The 13,184-nt window shown below is 36.2% G+C and overlaps 1 protein-coding gene across 2 annotated transcripts; it reads right to left on the bottom strand.

Annotated features, from left to right (window-relative positions):
- Positions 1-2,019: 2,019 nt before the first annotated feature.
- On the bottom strand, positions 2,020-9,050 carry LOC145775694 (eukaryotic translation initiation factor 4H-like). Of its 2 annotated transcripts, none has more exons than XM_082587037.1 (7): positions 8,901-9,050; positions 8,203-8,341; positions 8,082-8,130; positions 7,313-7,377; positions 6,850-6,967; positions 3,025-3,288; positions 2,020-2,407 (listed from the first exon to the last, which is right to left on the bottom strand). In XM_082587037.1, exons 1-7 carry the CDS (start codon positions 8,936-8,938, stop codon positions 2,166-2,168), a joined length of 915 nt encoding a protein of 304 aa, XP_082443163.1. In that variant the 5' UTR covers positions 8,939-9,050; the 3' UTR covers positions 2,020-2,165. The 2 variants fall into 2 exon arrangements, with proteins under 2 accessions (XP_082443163.1, XP_082443164.1); XM_082587038.1 differs by having other exon boundaries at positions 2,020-2,404.
- Between the last annotated feature and the right edge of the window lie 4,134 nt (positions 9,051-13,184).

Raw genomic sequence — 13,184 nt, 5'->3', positions numbered from 1 at the left:
GCATCACTGGGAATGGCTTGGGAAGGTCGTGTCAAAGACGCAGCCCCATATGTGAAGCTATTACCGTCAATGCAGGCTTGCTGAAAGATAGCGCTTGGGCAACCGAGCCACTATCAAGGTATTTATTCCAAAACACAACACCAGAGTTGAGCGTGGCACGCAAGTGGCTGAAAACAACAATAAATTAACTTAAAATCATAACATTACGTAGATGTCCCGCAATTTGGCTGTTTACCGATTAACAAGAGAGAAATTTGATAAAAAAATTATTGAATCAACAAAACGCTCACAGATTTAGCTTGCTCTTCCTGTCGCATACGCCGTTTTAACGTTAACCACCGCCTTTTTATGCTTTAAAAAAAATCACTTACAACAGCAGAAAAAAGAATACCATGGTATGTTTTGGTAACTTCAGTAAGATTCTCAAAAAGATCCGGTCGATTTCAAGTATGCACTATTGTTGTTTGCCGAACATTTGACAATTGGGAACTTGAAATAGGCAGCAAACAAACACTTGCAGCAAAAATAATTTTAAAACGCCATCATTTGAGCGTAAATTATGATACAATAAACCCACAAACGATAAAATATCAACTAGAAAAATACATTAAGAATCATACGAATTGTCAAGAATTTTTTGAAGCCGTTTCAAAAAAGTTCAGTCAATGTTATAAAATTGGTCCGCGCTGACTCGTCACGTTAAAGCAAGTTGAAAAAGTTCAGTTTGTCAGCTGTGATGAAACTAATTGACAACTTGCTCAGTAAATTTCGGTATCATGAAGAGTGTGTGGTTTCCTATATCTCCAAAGCGTTTGTCACAATACGTACGCTTTAATAAAGTAACAGGAAATAGAACACGCATAAAAGACCTACAAATCAAACAATGCGCAGTCAACAACATTGCAATACGATTACTTTAATGAGTAAGCATTAAAGAAGTGGGAGCATGGCAGGATTGCCATTCTCCAAAATCAAAACATAAATCACTGCAAACTTTAAAGAATTTAAACGTTTTTGAAATTAGCTCTTTTCACTTGCTCGTGGGAAGGGGGTTTGATCTTGGGAGCAGGTTCGACTTGAACGCACAAGTCTGCTCACATGAAAAGAACTGCAAACCACGTCAACAAGATGCACAAACGTTGGACAGTGATTGTTGCCATTAAATCACTAAAACAACTATGGCTGAAATTAGCAAGTAGTTTGACATGTTTGTTCCAGTTCGAACAAACAACAATTAGCAAGCGTCCCTTCCAACTGAGTGATCCAATCCGCTTTCAGTATACACCAGACTTTACGCAACTACAGAAAAGCACCAGTAAAAATCAAAATAAACCCGCGAGTAGCTGAAGTCTATGTCGTTGAGTTGGAGAAAGTAAACTTCATTTCAGCTTGGCGTGCATCTGATACAAATAACGGTTGCGTCGATGAAAGGTCAACTGGTCTAACAACATCAACGTTCAGGAATGATTAAACAACGTAACTGGATAATTTTAAAGAAAAACCCTTTCGAGCAGCAAAGGAAAAGTATGACCGAAGTTATTAAATCAAAGGCTAATGACGTCACAACTGCATCTTATACGTAATAAGTTGTCGAGATCAGTTGGAGGCGCTTATTATTACTTTTACACGTAAATGTAATGACATTGATTCAACGCAGCTACAGGACATGAAGAAACTAAATGTAACTATCTTTGGCGAAGTTCAAAAGCTCGACAGAACACTGCTGGCTCTGTATGGGCGCTGCTTTCAATACTATTCACTTGACAGCAATAGTAAATCTATCAGGAAATCAAAAATGCTGTGGCACATGCGCTGCGGTAACTTCATTCAAAGAGCTTTTTATGGCCATACTTTAGATGCAATGAGTAAAATAAATTCGGTAAATTTTTTCAGGCGCCGATGGTTTTCAGATTTGGCGTTACAACAAATTCACAGGCAATTCGGTAAAAGTAAAACGCAACGGCGATGTCGCGATAAAACTACCGTAATGCATTTTGAATAGAGGTACACGACCATACATCACGAAACATCTATTCGAGCGTGAAAAGGCAGTTTTTTTTGAATTGCGACATGTCTTGTGCCAGACCTGCGAGGAACGTAAAGTTTTTAGAAAAATTTGACGCAAGCAATCTTTATAGATCATGTGTTTTTTCCGACGGCTGTGTTTATTCCAGCCTAGCCTCTCGCCGATCTTCTTCGTCTGCCACCGAATCGGAAAGCTTCCGTTCCTGCAAAACCAGTTTTTCCTCAACCTGCTTTTCAATATCGTCAAGTCCTTTTTCGGCAATAATCTGCTCTCGCGGACGGGCGCCGCCAAATATAGCAGAACATGGATTGGCCACAGCGTTAACCGGAGCTTTGACAGTTCGTGGCTTAAGTTGCAACCTTGGCCGGCTGCTAGAATCTTCTGGAATAGAGTAAAAAAATAAAATTAATTTGACATTGTAAGTGTTGCCAACTTCTATATTCATTGTCTAGTGATGGGCCATTCAATTCTTTCGTTATGGCAATAGCCACCAGCGTAGATGTGGATTTTGAGGAACGAAACACGGAGCATAGTAGACACAGTTTGAATGTGATTGACGAGAAAAAGTGAAGATCACAGTTGTAAAAGCTTGAAAAACAACCTGCAAAAATTTTGCACTCCGTTGATACGCAAACTTGTAATCTACAATTCAATCTGAATATACGCAGCATGTCCAGAGCAATAAAGCTAACTGTCCATCAGAGCAATGATGACACATTCTCATGAAAATGATGCCGGAATCGCTGTTGAAAGGTTCAGTAATCTAACACAGCTATGACTCACTTGACGTCAACATAGGGAATGGATGGAAAGCACAAGCGATGCCAACGCAACGCACAAGTGCAATGCTGTTGGAACAAAGCAACAGTGATTTCAAACATTCTGATGTCAAGTTCAAGGAACTGTGTGATTTTAATTGAAAATTATTCGCTATCAATACCAACCAACACGTTAACATGATTCGCTTCGGAAAACAGCAACAGGAAACACAATGTCACCTGCAGTTGCCTCCTTGAATTCGCCTTCATGAGGAGAATATCGATCTCTGCCGTAATCCCGATCTCTGCCACCTCCATGTCCTCCTCCTCCTCTGCTATAGCCTTGGCCATAGTCCTGGCTTGATCCCCCGAATCCTCTGTCATGATACCGTCCTCCTTGCTGATGACCTTCATGATATCCTCCTTGCTCATGGTATCCTCCACGACTCCTTCCTCGGTATCCGCCTCTTCCTTGGCCATATTGATCAAAGTCCTGTCGTTGGCCTAAAAAAGGTGGAATTTAACCAAAAATCATATGTTTACTTTAAAACATAACTACAACACTTCAGACGTAACTACTTTTGCTCAAACTGTCTGGTCAATGTGTGAATGACAAAAAAATAATAGCATTTCTTCTATGTTAAAAAATAATTTGGAGGCGTATTAGGGTGCCACAGGCGCCCTCATGTGGCCGAAATCACCTGAACTTTTTTTCTGGTGTGACATTTCACATATTAAGGCACTTTGCAAAGTTTGATTGAGATTGGACAAAAATTGGATGTGCAGATTGAAAACGAAATACAGTAAAATTAGGGGATTTCCCTAGTTTGAACATCAGTTTTTTTGCTATTTCTCATCTTTTTCTCCACATTGAAACAAGGTAAATTGAAGAATTAGGTTAGGAGACCAGTGCCAGTATGTCAAGATCTCAATTGAGGTCAAGCATGACAGCTCCGCGCCTGTTACATTGATTCACCATCTTGCAACATTGAATCAACATAGCTGGCTTGACCTCACCCAGGGTCTTGGAATAAAGGCTTCCGATATTACTATCAGGTATTGGAGGCTCAAAACTGCTTGGTGTTCCTTATTTGCCTGCACAAACATCCGATTCAAACGGAAAGCAAATAGCCAATGCAAGCATGGAATTGTTAAACAATTGGAACTGTACTGCATGTCTTGCTGCAATGGTGTTTGACACCACAAGTAGCAATACAGGCCACAAAACTGCGGCCTGTATCCAGTGCTGTATTCGTAAAAAAAGCACAGGGTATACTGTCACATTTTCTAAAATGATAAATAATACACAACTTACAAAATAGTCTTTATTCTACCATAACATGAATTATCAACATCAAAATTATACGAGTACGGAATTAAGTTCATGGTACACCCAGGTACCGTTGGTCCTCAAATGGTTAAGTAGTTAGTTAGTAGCCTAGTTGTCAAGAATCAGTAAGGATAGCATAAGCACTCTCTTTGAAAAACCAGAGGGTATACCATAATTGCTCGAAAAAGCAGAGAGTATACTGCGTATACCGCCGTATACCCTCAAATACAGCACTGCCTGTATCCAAATACAAGATCATCTTGGAAAAGGCCTACTTTGGGCAGCATGCAGGCATCATATTGGGGAGATAGTACTGACGCATGTTTGGAAAGAACTCAAAATAGAAAGCAGCAGTGGACCCAACATTTCCATATTTCAACGCTTTAAAAGCAATTTTCAAACTCTTTCTGATAGCGCATCAGGTTATTTTCATACATCAAAATCGCACGAGGAAATTGATCTGCTTGCCAGCAAGCGGGAAGAATTGTCTGAGCTGATAAATCAGATGAAGCTCCATTCAGAATCATCCAAATTTTTAAGAAGCGACTAATTAGAAGTTTTGAATTTGTATCAATTGTACTTAAACTTGAGCCACCTACCAGTAAGGATGTGTCTCTCCAAAGACCTGGTGCATTACACAGAGCCAGGTGGATGAGCAAACTTATATATTCACTGAAAATTGTGCTCTTACAAGACGAAATTCATAAATTGCCCCAAAAAAATGCCATCATGAAAGCATCTCAACTCGAAAAGTTAAAGAGGTTTCTACAATTTACAGTTTATTTCTATGTATCATGGTGGTTTACATATGTTGAGGCGAAAAAGAAAGTTGATGCTTTCAGAGTCGTTAATGATGCCGCTGAGCGAGGCGTCAAGTTGGCCCATGACTTCTTGTCAACTTCAAACCTTGAAGAACGCTACCAAAACATTCTCCAAGTAGTCGAAAATGCGAGGAAGGTTTTACCTAATCAACGTACTCGACAACTACAGTCTGAGGGCACATGGTTTTTAACCATGTAATTGTCAAAGTACTGACTGTATAACTCCATAAAGTGTTGTCAGCTTACACAACATTGCAATCAGCATTATTTCCAGCCTGTCATAGCATACCAGTAGCTTATTATGCTGCATTTTACTTTGTAATTAGATACTAGATAGTTGTGTGTTATTAATTGCCATTTTACCTTACCATTTCACTATTATTGCAAGCGTTAAAATAAATGTAGGGCGTAGGCCTCCATAAATTTTACGCTATTGTGGTTTTGTTGTCAAGTAGTGGATGTCTGGACTCTAAGCATTGTGCTTTGTGTTTATCTTTCTGTGTTACGTTTTTACTGACTATGTTTAGTGTGTAAAAATCCAAATTTTTGTTTTTGAGTCCAAGTTCCGTACAAACATAGCTGAGATTTTGATCTTCAAAGACTAAAACGTTTTCAATAAACAAAAACGATTAGTTAATGAATGTAGCCTACTTTTGATTCTTCAAATGCTGTAGTAATTTCATCTCAATAGGCATTTTCTTTACATGGATCCTTTTTTATAATGCATGAAACCTCATATTTTTAGGCATTTTTCATAAATTGTTGAACATATACAATTGACACATGGTCTGTACGATTGTAAATTAGTAAATAAGTTCACCAGAAAGTGTTTGAAGTTCAAATACTCCGTAACTGAGAAGAAATGTCTGAGTTTTGATGATCTAGAGAGGGTTTTACTATTGAAATTGTGAAAATTTACCTTTAACAACTTTAAACCTAATCTGCACGTCCAAATTTTATCAAAACTTATTGAAATTTCTCACACATGCTTTTTTTATTAAGTGTCACATATAAAAAAAAGTTCAGGTGTATCGGACGCAATTTTAATTTTTGAGGGGCGCCTGTGGCACCCTAAGGCGTATTATTATTTACTTAATCCAGCAATTCTGCATTCTCAGTTTGTCGATCGAAAATTTAACTGTTCAGAGTGAAATATACTTAAATGTGTGGATGATTGGTGGTGACAGCAAAGTATATTTTATTAATGAACACTATAAACAGGTTGAGGTTACTCAGTAAACAACTAAACATACACATTGCACAATGCAAAAAAAAAAATTGACAGGACAGCCAGATGCATGCCAGAAACCTCCGTGTTAACTAAGCATTATTCATCACCTTTATGTTCTCACTGATAATTAAAAATAGCAAATCGGAACTCTACTTATGTAGTTAAAACATACCAGTTAGTGTTACACACAATACTCTGCACCTTGGCTACATCTTAGCGCTGAGTCAGCTCAACGGCAAATCAGTCACGGTAAAATGTCGCGTCAGAAATAACCCGGCACTATCAGTCAGAAAAAAAGCTAACTGTCCATCAGAGCAATAATGACACATTCTCATGGAAATGATGCCGGAATCACTGTTGAAAGGTTCAATAATCTAACACAGCTATGACTCACTTGACGTCAACATGGGGAATGGATGGAAAGCACAAGCGATGCCAACGCAACGCACAAGTGCAATGCTGTTGGAACAAAGCAACAGTGATTTCAAACATTCTGATGTCAAGTTCAAGGAACTGTGTGATTTCGTTTGAAGATGGTTTGCTATTTTGACCAACACATGGACATGGTTCGACAGTGAATATTTTCATGATTTGCCCGAAACTTGAAAAAATATTTTTACGTTTGTCTTGCAAAAGTTAGGTCATTGACTTCAATGACTTGTCAAAGCAACATTGAAAACTACCTCCGCCATATGATCCACCTCCTCTTCCTCGTCCTTGGTATCCTCCTCTTCCACCACGACCTCTTCCTCCTCGTTTGTTGTCAGCCACATTAACGCGGAGGTTTCGATTTTCAAATATCTGCAAATTTTGACCAACCTTTACTTGGACGCAATGCTACTTTTCACTATTCCAGTTATAAACGACTAGATCTATTCAGCATGCACTTTCTTCAATTAGACATGAAGATGTTTAAAGAGAAATAAAAGTAATTGAAATAGAATAAAGAGGTTAGTAAACAGCAATTACCTGTGACTTATAACAGTGCGTTTTTATTTACATGAGCACCATACTTTGGTTACAAAGTTTACTGCATTACATTATGAAGCTGGCACAGTACAAAATAACAAAGCATAGTGTTTAGAAAAGTAGATTTTGTCATAATGTAGTGATAGACTTTATTTTCTCACTTTGGCTACTACTCACAGCATCATTATATTCTAATGCTTGTGCTAACGAATCCACATCTTCAAATTCAACATAACAGAACCCTGAAAGAACACACTTTTCTAAAAAAAAGTAAATGTTTGGAGTATGAAGTAGGCTACAAATACATGATACAGAATTTTTAAGTTCTATCGTTACTTAATTACTTATTCACAATATATCATAGGTCATAAATGGGGTAGGGAATGATTATTTTAAAACAAAAACTTCAAAAAAAAAAGACAAATTTCAATTGTCAACATATTTTTCTGTTTTGTAATGACGAACAAACAGAAATAGCGATTAAAAAGATGACAAAACATTTCTTGAATGCATTAAGTTTAAGTAAGAAACTGTGCAGCTTTTATTTTCTATTAATTTTAACATAACTTTATCACAATCATCAGTGCCTATCAAAAATCCAGTGCAACAAACATACTACAAGCTGGATGACTACATGCACTGTAAACAGAAAGTGTGTATAACTTATGCACTCTTTTAGCATTGCTCAAAATACAAAATCAAAAAAATAAAAACTGCAACAAGTAACAACAAAAAACATTTTGAGACATATCAAAATCTCCTTTGTCATAAACAACAGGTAAATGCTGAGAAAGTCTATCACTGAAACTGAGTCTCACTAATTAGCAGTGTAAAAACTTTGTGATCATTTTCATAACGTTGGTGCATTTTCTGGTATGCAAATGCTTCTTTAATAGAAACATTGGTATGACCAGCAGAAAGTTCAACATCAAACTTAATGATGTACCTTTAAATTTGTCAGTTTCTTTGTCTCTCACCATGCGTACATTTCGAATCTAAAAACAAAAATATTTTTTAATGCACCATTAAAGAGTATTGACATTGAGAAGGTAAAGAAAAACGCTTACCTTTAAGTCTTTAAATATGAGATCAATATCTCCCTGTACAGTTTCATTAGGGAGATTTCCAATAAAACAAGTGAATGGTTCCTGGGTTGGCAACTCTACTGGAGGTCGGCCGCCACCACGTGATCTGTATCCAGGATAGCTTAAAAGTATAATAGTGAGAAATTAGTAACTTCATTAATGAATGTTAAGCACACTGGACAAAACACCTGCTGCAGCTTTAACCTTATTTTATATTATATGGCAAATTTTGTCAGTTTAGTCAGAAGAAGAGATATGTTATTTTTGATGTTAAAACTTGAAAACAATTTATCTGCAGCAATACTTTCACAGTTCTACTTTCATTGCTTTTTATAATGATTGCCGATTATCATTATTGAAAACTGCAATTGCTTAAAAAATGTTTAAAACGACTGCAAATTTATAAAAAAAAAGGCTGTCACTACTCTATGTGATACAGATATAAATAAAAAATCTTCAAAAATACCATATATAACATAACAGTTGTCACTGTTACTATTTAAAAAGCATAGCACTAGTTTATACAATTGAACAAAGCAAATCAACAAACAAAAAAGCATTTGTTTTAATAAGTGTTGGGGTAATGCTGGTGACGCTTTTATCAGTCTTAAAAGTAAAGATGAGGAATAGTAGACTTGAGTGGCAATCTTATAACGAATAAAATATTTCAAATGACTTACCCTCCTTGGTTATAGTTTCCCCGGTCATTATATGCCATTATTCACAACTAAACATTAGTCTGAAAAACGCAAATCTATTAAAATTCAATTTTTCCATGTTTATAAATTAGCTATCACCTAGGCAAGTTTTATCAAAACAGTATAGTTTTTGTTAGTGAACTTGTATGATCTAGCTTTTGGTAACATTTAAAGCCCAATTCAGATTCTTAATTGAATAAGTTTAACTGAATTTTGTTTGAAGTTAGGCTATAATATATGATCAATGATGTAATAAAGCCCATCTGGGATTTTATCAACCCATTTATACAGTGAATGTGAGTGTTTGCAGTTAGAAAGTTGTAGCTGGGTAGTTAGTCGTGGCAATGTTGCAAGATAGTATTGCTATTTTGCATTCATCAAATGCAAGTGAATATTTGCAATAATCCCTAGCATTATTTGAAATAGTTTTTTGAGTTGATTATTTACATTATCACAAGTTTGTTTTAAGAATTTTTGTAAATCTACAAACAATTGTGCAGTGATTCTTCAGTTGTAACTGTGATGTACAATCCAAGAGCGAAATAACTAGAAAAGCCACTTTTGCTAAAGTTTGCAATTTCCTGTCATACAGTATGGCATTATGTACGTAACTGTTTTCTAAGCAAATGCACAGTGATAAAAATTCCCTAGAATTAAGAGGATGTAACCTAGTTTGTACCCTGAAAAGATCAAGAGAAAAAATTAAAAAAAGCCGCAGTCACTGATTGCAGTTTCCACAAACAAACAAATACTCTTAGGATCATTACCGTACCAGAAATTTTAAAATGTTTGTGGAATCTGCGATCAGCGACTTCAGCAAACTCTTAGGATCATTACTGGAAATTTTAAAATGCTTGCAAAAACTGCAGAAAAACGGCTTTATTTTTTTTCTCTCGATCTTTTCAGTTTGTTTGCGGAAACTCTGATCAGCGACTTCGGCTATTTTTAACTTTTCCTTTTCAATCTTTTTCTAACCCTTTTAAAATGTTTGCTGAAACTGCGATCAGCAACTTCAGCAAACTCTTAGGATCATTACTGGAAATTTTAAAATGTTTGCGGAAACTGTAGAAAAGTGGTTTTATTTTTTCTCTTGATCTTTTTAGTTTGTTTGCGGAAACCCTGATCAGCGATTTTGGCTTTTTTTAATTTTTTTCTCTCGACTGTTTTCTAACCCCTTTTCAACTCTGTCAAGGAAACAAGCAAAGATGGTCCTGTAACCGGTGGTGAAATCTTCTAAAATGACTGAGACTTTTGATAAATTCTTATTTCTGTTCGAATTAACGTGTACTTTAAAAGGTCGTCGCTAATTAATTGGATACGCTACTGTATTACATTGCATTATAATCACTGAAATCATATTGAATTGATATTAAAAACAATACCGTCTATTAATTTTCAGTGCTTATCTAAGTACTGTAAATTAGTATACTTTGGTAGATGTTCATTGTGATGGCTTTTTTGCTTTGAACATTAAGTTTGTTTTAACAAAGTACTTTCAAAGTACAAGTACAAACAAAGTACAAGTACTTTCAAATGTTTGCGGAAACTGCGATCAGCGACTTCGGCAAACTCTTAGGATCATTATGAGAAATTTTAAAATGTTTGCGGAAACTGTGATTAGCGACTTCGGCTTTGTTCTATTTTTTTCTCTCAATCTTTTCAGTTTGTTTGTTTGCGGAAACTCCAATCAGCGACTTCGGCTATTTTTAATTTTTTCTTCTCAATCTTTTCCTATCCTTAACCCTTTTAAAATGTTTACAGAAACTGCAATCAGTGACTTTGACAAACTCATCATTACCGGAAATTATAAAATGTTTGCAAAAAAACGGAAACTCCGATCAGCGACTTCCGCTTTGTTCTATTTTTTTTCTCGCTCTTTTCAGTTTGTTTGCGGAAACTGCGTTTTTCTCTTGATCTTTTCAGGGGGAAAATTTTAAAATGTTTGCGGAAACTGCGATCAGCAACTTCGGCTTTTTTTAATTTTTTCTTTCGATCTTTTCAGGGCACGAACTAGGTTGCACCAATGCACCCGCATTAAATACGGTAGCCTATGAAAACAAAAGTTTTTTTAAAAGCTTATAGCCTACATATGACATACAGCAGATTATTGCATATTTTGTATTCTTTTCATGTTTGTGTTTGTGACAAATAAATAAACTGACTGACAGACTACTGTACGTTGTCAACACGCAGTCAAGTTTTTCATTATTGCTATTTCATTCGGATGCAACCTAATTTGTACCATGAACAATTCGTACCGTCAGTTCGTACCTTGAAAAGATCGAGAGAAAAAATTATAAAAAGCCGAAGTCGCTGATCGCAGTTTCCGCAAACATTTTAAAATTTTCTGCCAACAAACAAAAACTCTTAGGATCATTACCAAAAATTTTAAAATGTTTGCGGAAACTCCGATCAACCCTAACCTTTTTAAAATGTTTGCGGAAACTCTGATCAACCCTAACCCCTAGCTCTTTTAAAATGTTTGCGGAAACTGCGATCAGCGACTTCGGCAAACTCTTAGGATCATTACCGGAAATTTTAAAATGTTTGCATAAACTGCGGAAAAACGGAAACTGCGATCAGCGACTTCGGCTTTGTTCTATTTTTCTCTCTTGATCTTTTCAGTTTGTTTGTTTGCGGAAACACCCTAACCTTTTTAAATTTTTTGCGGAAACTCCGATCAACCCTAACCCTTTTAAAATGTTTGCAGAAACTGCGATCAGCGACTTTGGCAAACTCTAGGATCATTACCGGAAATTTAAAAAAGCCTTGAAGCAACTGCGGAAAAATGGAAGCTGCAATCAGCATTCAGCAATGTTCTATTTTTTTTTCTTGATCTTTTCAGTTGGTTTGTTTGCGGATACCGCTAATCGATACTCCGATACCCTAACCCTTTCAAAATGTTTGCGGATACTGCGATCAGCGACTACGGTTTTTTTCATTTTTACTGTCGATCTTTTCAAGGTACGAACTGACGGTACGAATTGTTCATGGTACGAATTAGGTTGCACCCATTTCATTTCAATGAAAAATAACCTTTCCGGTTAGAGTATTATTATACTGTATTCTGGTCCAGTACACATGGTACTACAGAGAAAAACATTAACATACTCAAAAATAACAATTGATAAGAAAACATAAATAAATAAAAATAAGAAATTTTTGAAAAGAAAACAAAAATCACAAGAAACAGAAAAGATAAGACACAATCATAAATAGTTTTCGACACCTCGCTTAAATATCGCAATAGACATACTATTGACTACATTATATGGTAAATAGATCCAAGTGTCGACTACTCTATTGGCAAAGGAAAATTTACGGCAGTTTAGTTGAGTGAACTGTTTATGCAATTTAAAATTACCGTATGACCTCTGGTTGAATTAGAGTTAAAAAGGAAATATTTGGAAGATGGTGATACCGAAACATGGTGTACTAATTTAAAAACTTCTGTCAAATCAAAAATTAATCTCCGTTTTTCCAACGAGAAAAGGTACCTACTCAATGTTGGAACGTACAGCTACCGCAAAATGACTTCGGACCTTTCTAAATTTTCAAGAAAAACAAGCATTTTGTATACAAGGAAATTTTTTAATAAAAACTATCAACCTTTCTTAATAATTTGTCATATTGCATTATTATAACCTTCTTCACATTTTTCACAATCTTTGCATTGTTAGTCACAATCCTTATTGTTAGTGGTATGATCTGATGTAAATCGCACAGCTACCAACCTGGCGTAAATTTTGGTAAAAAGGTCCGAAGTCATTTTGCGGTAGCTGTATATATTAGTTTTGACAATAACCAAAAGAATGCTGGTGTCTTTTTTAAAATTAAATTATCTGTTGTTTCCTATTCATAATTCTGCTGTGAATGTGACTGTCCACTAGGCATCTGTTTAAAGAACACAGTTTATTGAGACAACACTAAAGGTGGGAATGAAGAAGTGCTAAAATATACAATACTCCAAATAGTTGATTGATTGAATCTTTATCCTCGGCCTGGGAAAGCTTCTTGAAGAGCTTAATCCTGGCAGTTTCGCATACCGGTACTTGTAGAGGCTTAGAATCACTGACCCAGGCCTGGTCACCGAGATTGACAGCTCTAGTGAAGTTTCCGATCACTGAAGTCTTGTTGCCGGGGAATTATTCCATCCATTAGATGCCGCTGAGTGGAGAGCAGTCCTTAACATGTGGTGCTCAAGCACACACCCTGAGAGTCGAACCAGCGCCGCTTGATCTTGAAGCTTCTTTGTTCCAGAAGTCA

The sequence above is a fragment of the Aplidium turbinatum genome, chromosome 8, assembly GCF_918807975.1.
Source record: "Aplidium turbinatum chromosome 8, kaAplTurb1.1, whole genome shotgun sequence".
Classification (NCBI taxonomy): Eukaryota; Metazoa; Chordata; class Ascidiacea; order Aplousobranchia; family Polyclinidae; genus Aplidium; species Aplidium turbinatum.
Note: the sequence above shows the minus strand (reverse complement) of the source record. Positions and strands in the feature narration are given on the sequence as shown.